General features: G+C 40.9%; 2 protein-coding genes across 3 annotated transcripts in view; both read left to right on the forward strand.

Annotated features, from left to right (window-relative positions):
• ITFG1 (integrin alpha FG-GAP repeat containing 1) overlaps nt 1-2,738 on the forward strand; it is a 224,048-nt gene extending 221,310 nt beyond the window's left edge. The window contains exon 18 of the mRNA XM_047789955.1: nt 1,325-2,738. Within this exon, the coding sequence (XP_047645911.1) occupies nt 1,325-1,384 (60 nt within the window). The 3' untranslated portion in view covers nt 1,385-2,738. The remainder of the gene's footprint in view (nt 1-1,324) is intronic.
• Nucleotides 2,739-15,116: 12,378 nt separating this feature from the next.
• NETO2 (neuropilin and tolloid like 2) overlaps nt 15,117-15,951 on the forward strand; it is a 62,632-nt gene continuing 61,797 nt past the window's right edge. Inside the window, exon 1 of one of the 2 annotated variants that reach the window (XM_047792472.1) lies at nt 15,117-15,547. In XM_047792472.1, coding sequence (XP_047648428.1) covers nt 15,514-15,547 — 34 coding nt within the window. In that variant the 5' untranslated portion in view covers nt 15,117-15,513. The remainder of the gene's footprint in view (nt 15,548-15,951) is intronic. The other variant, XM_047792473.1, reaches the window with a different exon arrangement.

The raw sequence follows: 15,951 nt of genomic DNA on the forward strand, positions 1-15,951 counted from the left end.
CAGTTTCCTAAAGCCGCCTCTCTCATCCTTCTTGATCACCACAGGATTTAATCCGTTGCCCTCCCGATTGTGCCGCCATACAACCTCTGCAGCTGACTCCACTTCTGAGTTCCTTACACCAGTGCTTTAATTTAGCTCTGCCCCCTGTTATATCCTGTCTTGTCCTCCCAAATTCCCTTGCTTCCTGATTAATCATCAAGTTTAGTCTTAATCATGTGCCCTGTGTCCAGAAACCTCTGTGACCACCCTCTGCCTAAAATGTGTAAATCCCTTGGCCTAGCCTTCACAGTACTTCCAGGCGACACCACCATACACCTTGCCAGCCTTCCTCTTATCAGCTGCTTTCACATATTCCGATGCTCCTGCCAGACTTCCCAGGGGCAGTCCTGTTCTTCCCCCACCTTGTAGTCCGTATCCCTTCTCTTCATTTCCACAAACACTGCCTTTTCAAAGCTTTCCCCTTCTTCACGCCAACCTAAGAGTAATATTTCTCTCAGAATACTGGTAACACTTTTCACTTTTCATCCTGAAAAAGTTATTTAGTATATTTTGCTTGTTTCTTTCCAGGAATAGTTGATTCCATCCTTTAAAAATCTAATGTTTATTCCTTTCTTTAATAAGTTCCTTGAGAACGAGATACACAAGGGAGGGATTTTTTCTAATCCCTCAAAATTCCAAGCACAGTACTTTGCTGGGAGCAGAGGATGAGTAAATAGATGCGAAATCAATAGATTAACCAAAATAATTAATGTACTCTAATTAGTTTAGATTCAGCAGTATTAAGAATGGGAAAAATGGGAGTTCCCACTGTGGCACAGTGGGTTAATGGTCCAGGGTTGTCTCTGCAGCAGCTCAGGTCACTACTGAAGTGCTGGATTTGATCCCCAGCCTGGCACAGTGGGTTAAGGATCCAGCATTGCCACAGCTGTGGCATAGGTCACAGCTACAGCTTGGAGTCGACCCCTGGCCCAGGAGCTTTCATATGCCGTAGGTGCAACCCAAACTAAATAAATAAGAATAGAAAAAATGTAATAGTTGATTCCATCCTTTAAAAATCTAATGTTTATTCCTACATTCAAATAAATAATAATGAACTAAGCACTTAAAGAAGATTTCTTGTTGCTTTTTTTAAATTCAACTTAGTGGAACATTAATTATAAAATAGCTCCTGTAAAAAGATTTCGTAAGATTATTGTATAATAAAATCACACCTTTTACCTACTAATTGCTAAGGGCTTTTATCTTTTTAATTAACCACTTCATATTTCAGAAAACCTTTACCATTTTCCTATCATTTATAAACTAGTCTAAAATTCTTTTTCAGAAAGCAGATGATAGAGAAAAACGACAAGAAGCCCATCGGTTTCATTTTGATGCTATGTGACTTGCCTTTAATATTACATAATGGAACAGCTATTCACTTGATTAATGGAAATACTAAGCCTGCTTATAGAAGAAAATAGGAGATTTTGAATATTATTTATAAATGATGCATCCCTTGGTAATTATTGGAAAGTATTCAAATAAATATGGTATGAATGTGTTATAAGGTCTTTTTTTAAAGCATTTTGTATACAGTAATTTGGGTTCTTTTTTCAATGGTACTGTACATTTTTGCTCCTTTGTGGAATGTGTTGCATGTACTCAGGTGTTTATGTATTTATAATCTTATTAGAATAATGATGGTAAAAGACATATGTAAATAAAAATATTTAAATGAGCAGGGGGTTTTGTGATCCATTTGAATTGGTCTTGCTTCTTATTCTAATGATGCAGATTATACTTCTGTGACTGTATCATGGATAAAGTTATTAACCATTCACCGTCATTATAGCAGACGAGAAGTCTCTCACTAGGGGCTTTCAGTATAGGGGTTGGCTACCCTGGCTTTGGAATGGCAGTCAGACCGGTCTTAAAACTCCTGGTTGCACCACTTACAAGCTATCTGAACTTGCTAATTGCTTAGGCCTCACTTTTGTTGTTTAGAAACAAAGCTTATACTACTACTCATTCGAATTATCGAATACATCAAATGGGATGCTGTATACAAAGTACTGAGCTTGCTGCCTAGGACAGAGGACGTTCTCAGTAAGCGGTAGTTGTTCGTTATTACTATTTTTAGATAATTTTCTACAGACTTCTCCAACTAATTATCAAAACATATAGACTTGGTAGGGTTTTATTTTCAGGCATGTGGAACTCATAGTCTGGAAAAACAAAATTCTTGGTGGTTGACACCCTATATAAAGATTTACTACTTGCTTATATTAACTGAAAACTAGATCGTAATACCCTCCAAGAAATAATGTGCCCTAATAATTTTCATTTGAACACTGATCCTCATCATGTAGTAAAGAAGAGCATTTGATTTTTTGCAAGGAAACTACTGTAGATATAGCATCTAGGAATGCAAATCTTCCGTAACATATTCAAAAGCCTGTAAAGGTCTATAATTTACATTCAGACTTCAATGCAAATTTTTGTGAACTTCACCTTGCCAAAAAGTTGTATCTAAGATTGGGAGGGGGAGGTATGTATCAGTGCTAATGATTTTCTAATATGCATGTGGACATGTGATGGCTATAAAACACAAGATCTTATCTGAAAACAACTAATTTTGTTCTTTGTTATATTTTTTCTTTATAGTTCACTGGGAGTGGCATGTGTATAAATGGTATACTTTGTGTATGTAAGCATGTTAATATATCTTCTTAATAAATATTCTGTATTAAAACAAAGTATTTTTGTGAGTGTATCAATAATTACTTTGGAGCATGATAAGTCTTAGAGGTTATGAGGTCTAAATCACATATCTGGACAGATGTAAAGTGACTTGTCTTATCAGGGCAAGATAGGTGTCTCCTGACACAGTTCTCAGTTAAATTTACTAAATATTTATCAACCTACAACACTGTACCTAAACACAGTTAGGTCTAGTATCTTTCAACTGACAGAGCATGAGTTTTAAAACTCTGCTGTGGTCAGGGTCTACAAGGAGTAGTGTTCTAGGCAAATAAAATGTTAATGATAATTAAAAATACAACCAGTGACTTTATACTATATTTCTTTATCTTGATACTAAGCTTCAAAGCAACATCAATATCATTCATTAAGGAGCAGCAGGTGAAAAATGGCACAGCATTGAAAATCAAATACACGGAGTTCCCATCGTGGCTCAGCAGAAAGAAATCTGACTAGCATCCATGAGGACGTGGGTTTGATCCCCGGCCTCGCCCAGTGGGTTAAGGATCCGGCGTTGCCATGAGCTGTGATATAGGTCACAGACTCGGCTCAGATCCCACGTTGCTGTGGCTGTGGTGTGGGCCAGAGGCTACAGTTCCAATTGGACTGCTAGCCTGGGAACCTCCATATGCCATGGGTGCAGCCCAAAAAAGATTTAAAAAAAAAAAATCACATACTGTTGACCTTTGAACAAAATGCATTTGAACTGCACTTATAAGTGTGTGATTTCAATTAGTATGTACACAGTTTAATCCACAGGTGTAGAATCTTAAATACAGAGAGACCCAGCAGTAAAGTTATACTCTATTTTCAACTGTGCAGAAGGCCGGCACCCCTAACCCCCCATGTTGTTCAAGGACAGTACAAAGACCCTTATATTAACTTTGAATAATAGAGTGGAAAGAACATAAGACTTTGAGGTCAAACTAGTCAGGATTCAGAGCCCCACTCTCATTTTGTGACTTTTAAGTCAGTTACTTTACCTTTTTGAGCTCTGGTTTCTTCTTCTGTAAAACAAGGATAGTGAGTGATACCAACCCTGAAAGACTATTTTGAGTCATAAATGGTAATATGTTCATAGAGGGTACCTATACCTTCCATAAGCTGGTTCTTTTCTTTCCTCCCATTTCCCATTACAGTGACAAACAATAACAGCATGTTTTGACCCTCTTCCATTGATCTATACTTCTATAATCCTCCTCTCCTGGGAACTAAAACTAATTAAGACTTATAAACCATTTTGAAGATACAAATTACAGTACACAACTATAATAGAAAAAATAAAAATCCTTAAAAAAAAAAAATTGCCGTACAGGCATACCTTGTTTTACTGTGCTTCACTTTACTGTGTTTCCCAAATTTTGCATTTTTTACAGATTGAATGTTTGCAGCAACCCTGCATCGAGTTAGGTATGGTGGTGCCATTTTTTCCAACAGCATTTGCTTATTTTGTGTCTCTGTGTCACATTTTGGTAATGCTTCTAGTATTTCAAATGTTTTAAAGAGTATTATATTTGTTATAGTTATCTGCGATTTTTTTTTTTTCTTTTTAGGACAGCACCCTCGGCATACAGAAGTTCCCAGGCTAGGGGTCAAATTGGAGCTGCCGACCTATGTCACAGCTCATGCTGACGGCAACACCAGATCCTTAACCCAATGAGCAAGGCCAGGGATCGAACCCATATCCTCATGGATACTAGTCAGATTAGTTTCTGCTGCGTCACAACGGCAACGCCTGTGACCAATGATTTTTGATGTTACTATTGTAATTATTTTTTTGTTTTGTATTTTTTAAGGTATGTACATTGCCTTAAAAAGACAATGTTATTGCATAGTGCTATATGGATGAGACTACAATATAATTTTTTAATATTTATAACTACAATATTTTTTATATTTATAACTACAATATAATTTTTGTGGGAAACCAAAACATTTTGTAAGACTTGCTTTACCATGATATTCAATTTATTGCCTTGTACACTTGTAAATACAATAAATACATTGTTGCTAACACATCATTACATGGACTAGCTCTTTCTGTTTCTCCACATACCAGCCAAAAAATTATGTATTTTCAGAAACTCAATTCTCAAAATAGTTTCTCCTAGAAGGCCTCAGATTAAAGGTGACAACTTTTAAACATTATTTCTATACCCTCCCACTCTTGATAAGGAAATACAGGGATGTATTACTGGTAGATATAGCTAGAGATTCACCCTCAGATTAAGTACCTCTGCAAATCTATGAAGTGCATCTCTACCAAGAGCAGTGGTTACTAAACTATCAAAAGTAAAATGACTTGGCATCATAGATACAACCTTTTCAAGCAGAGAAATCCTATAGCAAAATGTTTCAAGACAGAGGAAAGATAAGATTACTAAGATTAAGTAATCTTATAAAAACTAAGATAAATGTTAGTAATTTGTTACTAAAAATAAGATCGCCTAGATTCCATGTTTTTAAAAAATCATTTTTAGAAGACCTCTAAGACAGAATAAAGGTGAGGAAATACTAATCTTTACGAATAGCTAGAACTACTCCAAAAATAAACTCAAAAACTTCAATTGTGTCCAAGAGACCCTGATTGTATGCTAAGGAGTATGCTAGGCTACTTAAGGGTTAGCTCTTCGGTGTAAAGGTGAATTAAAGTTAACAAGCCCTGGTGGTGACTTGCACACTAGCTTTAAATCACCTGGCCAGTTATTTTAAAGACTAATAAAATAGATAATAAATTAGGGCGTGCTCTTGATCAACAACTGTATAGAAGAAAGGAAGGAAGAAAGGTTGAGCAGAGGCCAAAACTGAGCTGTGATGCATTCTCAGGGGAATGCCTCACAGAACCCTAAGGTGAGTTTTGAGATAGGATGGCCTATCTCCTAATCTGTCCTAAGTTAGGGGAGGAAGGGCCTTTTACACCCACATTCATCAGTTATTGCCTATAGGCTGCCTGAGAGCCTCTCTATCAAGAAAAACACAACAGGTACAAATAACCAATATCAGAAATGAGAAAGGAGATATAACTATAGATACTATATATATTAAAACAAAAATAGGAAGATAAGTACAATTTTATACAAAGATTTTGAAAGTCTACAAAAATATTCCTATGAAAACATTAATAAAACAGTTTCAAACAAAACCTACCTAATTACTTCTCTGGTAGATGCTGGAATGTCCAGGTTCTCCTTCAAGAATAAAAGTTTTATTATCCTAATTTCTGGAAGAGCCTCGAGAGTTGACTGTCAGCCCTCTTTGGGGACTGCCTTAGCTGAAGAGCAGACTCAACTAGGATCACTCCACTCTTCCCAACACAAAAATCCTAAGTGTGTATAAACTGAAAACATAAGGCAAACAGACCTGTGAGGAGAAAGAGATGCACTAAGATTCAGGTTGGAAATGTCAACACTTTTCTACAGTGATTGATAGATAAAGTAGGCAGAAAAGCAGAAATCTTAGAGATGAACTGAAAAGCACAACCAATCCACTTAACCTTGTGGACTTATAAAACACTTCAACCAACAACAGCAAAACAGAGTCATCCTAAGTATACGTGGAACATTCACTAAGACAGACCTTTTTCTGAGCTATTAACAAACCTCACCAAACTTAAAAGAACAGAAATCATACAAAGATCCTCAGACTAAGACTGAACTAAACTAGAGAGATACCTGGAAAGTACCCAGATATTTGGAAATTAATACACTTTAAAATAACCATGGTGTTGGCCATCATTAATAGGTCTAAAATAACAAGTGCTAGAGAGAGTGTGGACTATTGGTGGGAATGTAAATTGGTACGACCACTATGTAAAATAGTATGGAGTTTCCTCAGAAAACTAAATCTAGAACTACCATATGATCCAGCAATCCCATTCCTAGGCATATATCTGGACAAAACTTTCATTCAAAAAGACACATGCACCCCTATATTCACAGCAGCATTATTCACAATAGCCAAGACATAGAAGCAACTTAAATGTCTTTCAACTGATGAATGAAGTCATTGTGGCTCAGTGGAAACAAATCTGACTAGGAACCGTTAGGTTTTGGGTTCAATCCTTGGCCTCCTCGCTCAGTGGGTTAAGGATCCGGCATTGCCGTGAGTTGTGGTGTAGGTTGCAAACATGGCTTAGATCCTGCATGGCTGTGGCTGTGGCATAGGCTGGCAGCTACAGCTCTGATTCGACCCCTAGGCTGGGAACCTCCATATACTGCAGGTGCAGCCCCCCACCAAAAAAAAAAAAAAAAAAAAGACAAAAAAAAGGAGATGTGGTAGATCTGTATAATGGAATATTACTCAGCCATAAACAAGAATTAAATAATGCCTTTTGCAGCAACATGGACGCAACTACAGATTCTCATAATAAGTGAAGTAAGTCAGAAAGAGACAAATACCATATGATGTGGAATCAAAAAATATGGCACAAGTGAACCTATCTATAAAACAGAAATAGAGTCACAGATATAGAGGACAGACTTGAGGTTGCCAAGCAGAAAGGGGAAGGGGGGATGAACTGGGAGTTTGGGGTCAGTATATGCAAACTATTACATTTAGAATGGATAAACAATGAGGTCCTGCTGTACAGCACAGGAAACGATATCCAATCTCTTGGGACAGACAATGATGTAAGAAAATATGAGAATGGGACTGTATCTGGGTCACTTTGCTATACAGTAGAAACTGGCACAACACTGTAAATCAACTATACTTTAATACAAAAATAAAATGAAGTGGAATAAAATAAAATAACCATGGAGTTATTTGAGAGGAAGTCTCAAAGGAAGTCTTAAACATTTTTAACCGAATAAAAATAAAAACACAACATAACAAAATTTATCGGAGACAGAAAAAGCCTAAAGGGAAGTGTTTAGGATTAAATACATGTATTAACAAAAAGGATCTAAAATCAGTAAACTAAGCTTCCACATTAATAAACTAGAAAAAAAAGAAGATCAAATTAAACCTAAAGCAACCAGAAGACAGAAAGAAATGATTATAGCAGAAATCAATGAAATAAAAAGGTGTTCTTTGAAAAGATCAGTAATATTGACATACCTCCAACCAGGAGGAAAAAAAAAGAACGGATACAAATAACCAATGTAATGAATGAAAGAGAGGACACTACTGATACCACAGACATTGAAAGCATAATAAAAAATAAACACTAGGAACTATGCCCATGAATTCAATAAATTAGATTAAACAGATCAATTCCTTAAAATACACAAAGTACTAAAATGTGCCCAATCGGAAATCAATAAACCCTATATATATTTTTTTAAAGATAAATTTTTATATTAAAAAATCTTCCACAAAAGAAAACTCAATCAAACAGATGGTTTCACTGGCAAAATTTACAAACACCTAAGAAATAATCCTATTTTACACAACATCTTGAAGAAAAAGAAGAGGAAGGAATACTTCACAACTCCTTTTATAAGGTCAAATTTTTTTTTAATTAACTCCAGGGGTTTTTTTTTGTTTTGTTTTGTTTTGTTTCGTTTTGGCTGCACTCGTGGCATGTGGAAGTTTCCAGGCAGGGGATCAAACCCAAGCCAAGCTGCTGTAGTGACAATGGCAGATCCTTAACCCACTGTGCCACAAGAGAAATCCTCTAAGGGCAGTATTTCCTTAATGCCAAAATCAGACAAGGACATTACAAGAAAATAAACCTACAAGCCAATATCCCTCATAACACAGATACCAAAATCCTCAACAAAACATTAGCAAATTACATGCAAAAATATATTAAAAGATAACATATCATTACCAAATGGATTTCATCCCAGAATGCGAGACTAGTACACCATTTGAAGTGGGAAGAAAACAATATAATTTACCATACTTAGTTAAATCAGAAAAAAAAATCTTATCCTCTCACTAGACACAGAAAGATAATCTGACAAACTATAACATCCACTCCTAATTTAAAAAAAAAAATCTAAGCAAACTATGACTAGGACTTCCTTAGCCTAATAAAGGGCATTAACAAAAAAGAAAAATCTACAGCTAATACATACTTAATGATGAAAGACTGAATGCTTTTTCCCTAAGATTAAGTCCAAGGCATTGATAATTTTCAACATAATACTGGAAATCTTAACTAGAGTAGTAAACCAAGAAAAGGAAATAAAAGGCACACAGATTGAAAAGAAATAAAATTGTCCTATTAGTAGATGACAGAATAGTCTAAAAAAATCTTTACATACACACAAAACCTCCTAGAACTAAGTGAATTCAGCAAGTTCAGCAGGATACAAGGTCAACACACACAAAAAAATCAATCATATTCCTATTTAAATGAACGAGAAACTGGAAACTGAAATTTTTTTAAATACCATTTAAAATGGATCCAAAAAATGAAATTCTTATGCATAAACATAACAAAGCATGCATAGGATCTACGTGCTGAAAACTATAAAATAATGATGAAAAAACAAGGACGACACAATGTTCATGGATTGGAAGATCCAACCTAGTAAAGATGTCAACACTCCCCAAAGTGATCTGTAGATTAAATAACATCCCTATGAAAATCCCAGCAGAATTTTTTTGTGAATATAGACAAGATTATTGTAAAATTTTTCTGAAAGAGAAAAGAACTAGGATAGGTTAAAATAATTTTGAAGAAGGCAAAGTTGAAGGTCAAACTGAGTGCGGAACTTACTATAAAGCTATAATAATCAGAATAGTGTGGTACTGGCTAAAAGATAAGACACATAGATCAATGGAGAAAAACAGAAAGTTCAGAGATAAGCCCACACAAATTTGATCTTCGACAAAAGCGTAAAAGTGTAAAAGTGATTCAGCGGAAGATGGTCTTTGAAATAGTGTTAAAACAATTGGTCATCCCTATGCAAAGAAAATTTAAAAAAGAACCTTGACCTAAACCTCACATTTCATACAATAACCGGCTCAAAATGGATCATAACCTTAAACATAAAACATAAAACTATCATTTTTTTAAAAGAAAACACACGAGAATATCTTCATGAACTGGGATAAAGCAACGAGTTCTTAGAAATAATACCAAAAGTGTGATCCATAAAAGAAAAACATTGATAAATCTGACTCCACCTTAATTTAAAAGCATTTTCTTTGCCAAAAATAATTTTAAGAGAATGAATAGGCCAGCTACACATGCAAAGAAAATATCTGGAAATCACATACTCAACAATGGACTTAAATCCAAAATGTATAAAAGAACTCAACAAGACATAAACAAATGACTCAATTTAAAAGTGAGCAAGGAGTTTGGACTGTCATACAACAGGATTAGTGGTGCCTCTGGAGCCCTGGGGTGCAGGTTTGATCCCTGGCCTGGCACAGTGGATTAAAGGATCTGGTGTGGCCCCATCCACAGCGTAGGTTGCAACTGCAGCTCAGATCTGATCTATGGCCACGGAACTCCATATGCGGTGAGGCAGCCAAAAAAGAAAAAAATAAAATAATTAAAGTGAGCAAGAACTTGGACACCTCACCAAAGATATACGAATGGCAACCAAGCTCATGAAAAGATACTCAGCATTACTAGCCATTAGGGAAATGAATATTAAAACCATTGAAAGATACCACTACACACCTATTACTGCACCAATAAACTTGCATTTGTTTCAGTTTTAGAAAACAGGTTTAAACACAATGTAAACAGGCTTTCTTTCAAAATGGGATTTTGGCTTTATCTTCTTCAATATCATTAGTACAGGGATAATTTTTGGTTCATAAGTTTATGGACTGAATTACATCCTTGCAAAATTCATATGGTGAAGCTCTAACCTACAATGTGACTGTACTGGAGAGAGGGCCTTTAAGGATGTAATTAAGGTTGTAAGAGTCCCCTGGTGGCCCAGCTGGTTAAGGATCTGGCATCACTGTAGTGGCTCAGGTTGCGGCTATGGTGCAGTTCAACCTCTGGCCTGAGACCTTTCACATGCCTTGGGCAAAGCCAAAAAAAAAAAAAAAAAAAAGTAGGACCTTAATGCGATCTGAATGGTGTCCCTATAAGAAGAGGAAGAGACATGGGGTGTTGTGGCACACAGAGGCCGGCCCATGTGAAGACACAGCAAGAAGTTTGCAATCCGCAGGCCAAGAAGAGAGGTCTCAGTAGAAACCAGTCCTATTGGCACCCTGATTTTGGACTTCCAGCCTCCAGAACTGTGAGAAAATAAATTTCTATTGTTTAAGCCATCCAGTCTGTGGCATTTTGTTATGAGAACTCAAGCCAAATAATTCAATGAACCAAAAAATCAAAAATTTCCCTCTTTTCCTTCCCTAAAAGAACCCCTCTTGCTGTACAGCAGGAAAAATAAAATAAAATAAAATAAAAACCCCTCTACAGAGGGGTATAACAACATCCAATCTTCATGCACTGAGCTCCTGCGTGACTTTTTGGCTAAATTTCACCATCACCGCCATATCTGCACACTCTAAAAAAAGCAGTGTGATACCCCTATTTTTTTTTTTTTTACTACAAATAGACTTTCTACATATCAGTTTGCTTATGGGTAAATTCCTACATCTTCCTTAGTTACAGTCTAGCTCTGTATTAGTCTGCTCAGGCTGCCATAACAAAATGTAACAGACTGGTTGGTTTAAGCAACATTTCTTTTCTCACAGTTCTGGAGGCTGGAAGCCCCAGATTAAGGCTCCAGCCAACTCGGTTTCTGGTGAGAGGACTCTTTTGGCTTTCAGGCTGTTGCCTTCTCACCAGGTCCTGACAGAGCATCTCCTCCATGCTTGGGCTCTTTGCTTTCTCTTACAAGGCACTAATCCTATGGGGGCAGGGTCCTGCCCTGATGACTTCATTTAACCTTAGAGGCCCCTTCCCCAGCACAGGCACACGGGGGGTTAGAATATCAATGAATTTTGAGGGAAACATTCAGCCCACAACAATCTCTAAACATAGCAACCTGCCTTTCTAGGCTATCCAATAAAAATGTTATTAGCGTCCCCAAACTCCAACAAAAAAGAGAGGCAACAAAAATTTGTTTGGCTATAAATGTAATAAATTCATTGAATAATAAAAAAAAATGTTTGGTACATAAACACTGAGATAAAAATGCAGCATTTTAAAAGTAAGTCAATTCTCAGGAGTTCTTGTCGTGGTGCAGTGGTAATGAATCCAACTAGTATCCATGAGGATGCAGGTTCACTCCCTGGACTCATGCAGTGGGTCAGGGATCCAGTATTGCCGTGACCTGTGGTGTAGCTCGCAGACGTGGCTCAGACCTGGCATTGCTGTGGCTGTGGTGTAGGCCACCAGCTATGGCTCTGATTTCACCCCTAGCCTGGGAATTTCCATATGCCTCAGGTGCATCCCTACAAAGCAAAAAATAAATTAATGAATTAATGTAAATTAATAAATAAAAGTAAGTCAATTCTCCACAACATCACTCAAGTGCTACAGGAAACTCGATCAGAAGAAAACTACAGGAATAACCTGTGCAGAGCTGGAGAGGCTAGACCTCTGCCTGGAAGATCAGGCAGGAAGCAAGGAAAGCTGAGCCTTTGATCACCTGGGCCCTGGCAGGTAATCTGGGAACAGACTGGGTGCTACTGGGTGGTCTTCCGGGAAATAATAATTCAAACACATAACTCCCCAGTTGAGAGAGATGCAAACTGCTTTCCTTTTGATTTAGTCAACATATGGCCACACAGTAGTCTCAGCTATGATCTGTGCTTTACCACATTCCTTGGAAAATCTACTACAGACAATTACACTAGTACATCCAAAAGATGGGTGTCTTAAAAGGGAGCCACAAAATGAGCATTCTCAACCCATTCCTTGGGAATCTACTCTCCAGCCAACATACTAGAGGAGAAAAAGACTTTTTAGGTTTCACCAAAATGGCACTACCATTAAGAGCTACTAGGCTAAATGAAACAGTGTTGTACATATACTTCAAGAATTACTAATTATGGAGTTCCCGTCTTGGCTCAGTGGTTAACGAATCCAACTAGGAACCATGAGGTTGGGGGTTCGATCCCTGGCCTTGCTCAGTGGGTTAAGCTTCTGGCATTGCCGTGAGCTGTGGTGTAGGTCACAGACGCTTCTCGGATCCTGCATTCCTGTGGCTCTGGTGTAGGCGGGCGGCTACAGCTCCAATTAGACCCCTAGCCTGGGAACCTCCATATGCCATGGGAGTGGCCCAAGAAATGGCAAAAAGACCAAAAAAAAAAAAAAGAATTACTAATTATCTTTCCCCTTTTATTACAGCTTCAACTCAATTGCCAGATTAATCTTTCCGGAACTCCTCTGCTCCACTATTAAAAACTGCCTTTGGCCTCCTGAGTCAAGCACAAACTCCTCCACCTAGCATTCAAGCAAGAACCTCCATAATCAAAGCCCACCATATTCAGCTCTATCTTCACTACCAGACACAACCCTTGCCCCAAACGTGATGCTCACCCCTGCTCCTTGCTCGATATGTAAGCTCTTCTGCCCTCTCTCCTCTCCACCGGCATCCACAACCTTTTCATTCTTTGCGTGTCACCTCCTTCATGAAGCATTCTCTGATGACATCATACACGCATGGATTCTTCCTGCAGTCAACAACTAACTATGCATTGAGAGCCATTACTCCAGAAACTGAGAGGGCTCCTTCTTCCCAATCCTTTTTGTCCATCATTGTCTGTGACTTATATTTATAACACTCTTATTACTGTCTAGACTCCCAATATGTCACTTTATTATATTTGTGGAAAAGGCTCTTAAATGTTTTATTTACAGGTTGGTTCCCGTGTGCAACCTCCTATGTATTTAACTGTAGGTGATTTGTCCCTAGGAAGCCACAGACACACCTTACATACCTTCCACAGCACATGGCAAAGGGCTAAATACCTTGACATTCTTGATATTAAATGTGTTTTCATTTGTAAACTTGTTAATAACTTACTTTCGGAGGGAGAGAAGGAAAGAGAGATATTTTCAGTTGCTGCAATTGCCCTTAAATTGTCCTTTAACTTGTTAGACTAATATTTATGGAATTCCTACTGTATGTCAGATACAGGCATAAATATTCTATTAGATAGGACCTTAATCAAGGGTGTTTCCCCAGCACCCAGCACCCATCACCATTTTCCACACACAACTGACAGTCCATAAATATGTGTTAAAGGAATATATTAATATGGCCTCCTTGCCCTCAAGCAACTTACAGTTTAATGGGGGGGGGGGTGAATGAGATACAAACGATGAACAGTAAACAAGTAGATGGGCAAGGTAATCACTTTGGAGAAAATAAAACAGGAGAATCAATAGCACATTCTATGCAGTGGTTTGCAGGTTTGGAGGGGGGTTTTTTTTGTTTGTTTGTTTGTTTGTATTTTGGTCTTTTCTAGGGCCGCATTCGCGGCTCATGGAGGTTCCCAGGTGAGGGGTCTAATTGGAGCTGTAGCCACAGGCCTAGGCCTGAGCGGGATCCGAGCCATGTCTGCGACCTACACCACAGCTCACGGCAACGCCAGAACCTTAACCCACTGAGCAAGGCCAGGGATTGAACCTGCAACCTCCTGGTTCCTAGTCGGATTAACCACTGCGCCAAGATGGGAACTCCAGATTTGGGGGGTTTATCAGCAGAGTCAAGCGATCACATCAACATCGTTTAGGGGTAAGGAGGGCAGCCTCTGGAGGCAGATTTCCTAGGTTCACCACCTCGCCTCCCTCACTTGCTGTGTGGCTCTCGACAAATTACTTAACCTTCCTGGCCTCCTTTTTCCCATTCTCTAATAGTACCTATCCCACAGCAGGTGAATCGAGGACTGCAGAGTTGACATGTGAAGTGTTTGGTACTGTGCCTCGCAATCTGGACAGCGGTCGGTCGTATGAGTCATCGTTACCGTCCGTCAGGTCAACTCACCTCGCGCTACAGGCAGGCGAGAACCTCAGCCCCGTTCTGTCCTGAAGCCCCCAGATCCGCATTCCCCCGCCGAGGAGGTAGTGGAGCTGGCCTGAGCCGGGCAGTGTTTTGACCTTGAATTGAGGTCCTAGGAGAGGTCGAGAGGTCGGTGCCCCCTTTCCGTCTGCGAAGGCAGACGGAAGCGGGCAGACCGACCTGGGCTGCAGAGCGGAGCTGGGGGCGCATCTCCGCCCCTCCCTCCGGTCAGAGGGCTCGAGGGCTCGGACTCATTCACGGGGCAGCGGCCGGGGGGCGGGCCGGTTTCACGCTCGGAGCCGGCCTTTCCGGCGCGGACGGACAGCAGCGCCGGGACCTCCTCGCCCCGCCCCCAGCCCAACGGTAGCCGGAGGGACGCACCGCCCACCCAGGGTGCGAGGCCGCGGGCGGGCTCGCCAGGCGATTGGCCGGGAGAGGTGCGAGGGGCACACGGGCGGGGCGGGGGGCGGGCACTTGCGCGCAGGCGGCGCGGCCGGCACGCGGCGCTCGAGCTCCCTGCTTAAATGAGCCTGGGCTCCCCGCGCCCGCCACTTCAGCGGGGCCAGCGCCGCGGCCGTGAGCGGAGCGCTCTGCGCCGCTCCGGTCCTTGGCGTCCGCGCTCCTCAGCTCCGGGGCGGTCGATGGGACGGAGCGCCGCGGAGCAGGAGGCGGTGTCCGTCGGGGAGCTGGGCCAGCGCGGGAGCCCGCCGCGGGACTCCGGCATGACGGGCCGCAGGACCTGAGCCCTGCCCCCGCGGGGAGCAGCCTGGTGGAGGGCGATGGGGACGGAGCGGAGCTGCCGCCGCGCCGGGCCGTGAGCGCCGCGCCTCCGCCACCGCCTCCACTTCCTCGCTGCCGCCTCGGCCCCTCGCGAAGCGCCGGGCCGCTGGGGAACATGGCCCTGGAGCAGCTCTGCTCGGTCCTTAAAGGTAAGCGCCCGGGGCCGCGGACGGCGCCCCCTGCGGGCGAGGCCGGCGTCTTCGCGTCCCTGCCCGGTGCCGGGCGCCCGACGCGCCCCTTTGTCTGGCGCGAGCGGACCGCGGAGCCCACTCCCGCCGGGCTCGACTCGCTTCTCTCCAGCCTTCTGCGTGCTTAGCAGGCTGTGGCGGGGGAACCGGGGAGCTCATCGGGACGCGGCGGCCCGGCGGGCCCTCCGAGCTGTGCCCTCGCGCCTCTTCCTCGGAATTCCGCGCATCGCTTTGCAAAGTTGTGGGGTTCCTGAGAGTGGAGCGAAGGCCGATCTTTTTGAGTATTAAGAACAGAAAGTCATTCCGAGCAAACAATAAAAACCCCAGTAAGGTGTCGAGGAGCAGTTCTCGAAAAGCCCCTCGGT

Source organism: Phacochoerus africanus, chromosome 8 (assembly GCF_016906955.1).
Source record: "Phacochoerus africanus isolate WHEZ1 chromosome 8, ROS_Pafr_v1, whole genome shotgun sequence".
In the NCBI taxonomy this organism is placed as follows: Eukaryota; Metazoa; Chordata; class Mammalia; order Artiodactyla; family Suidae; genus Phacochoerus; species Phacochoerus africanus.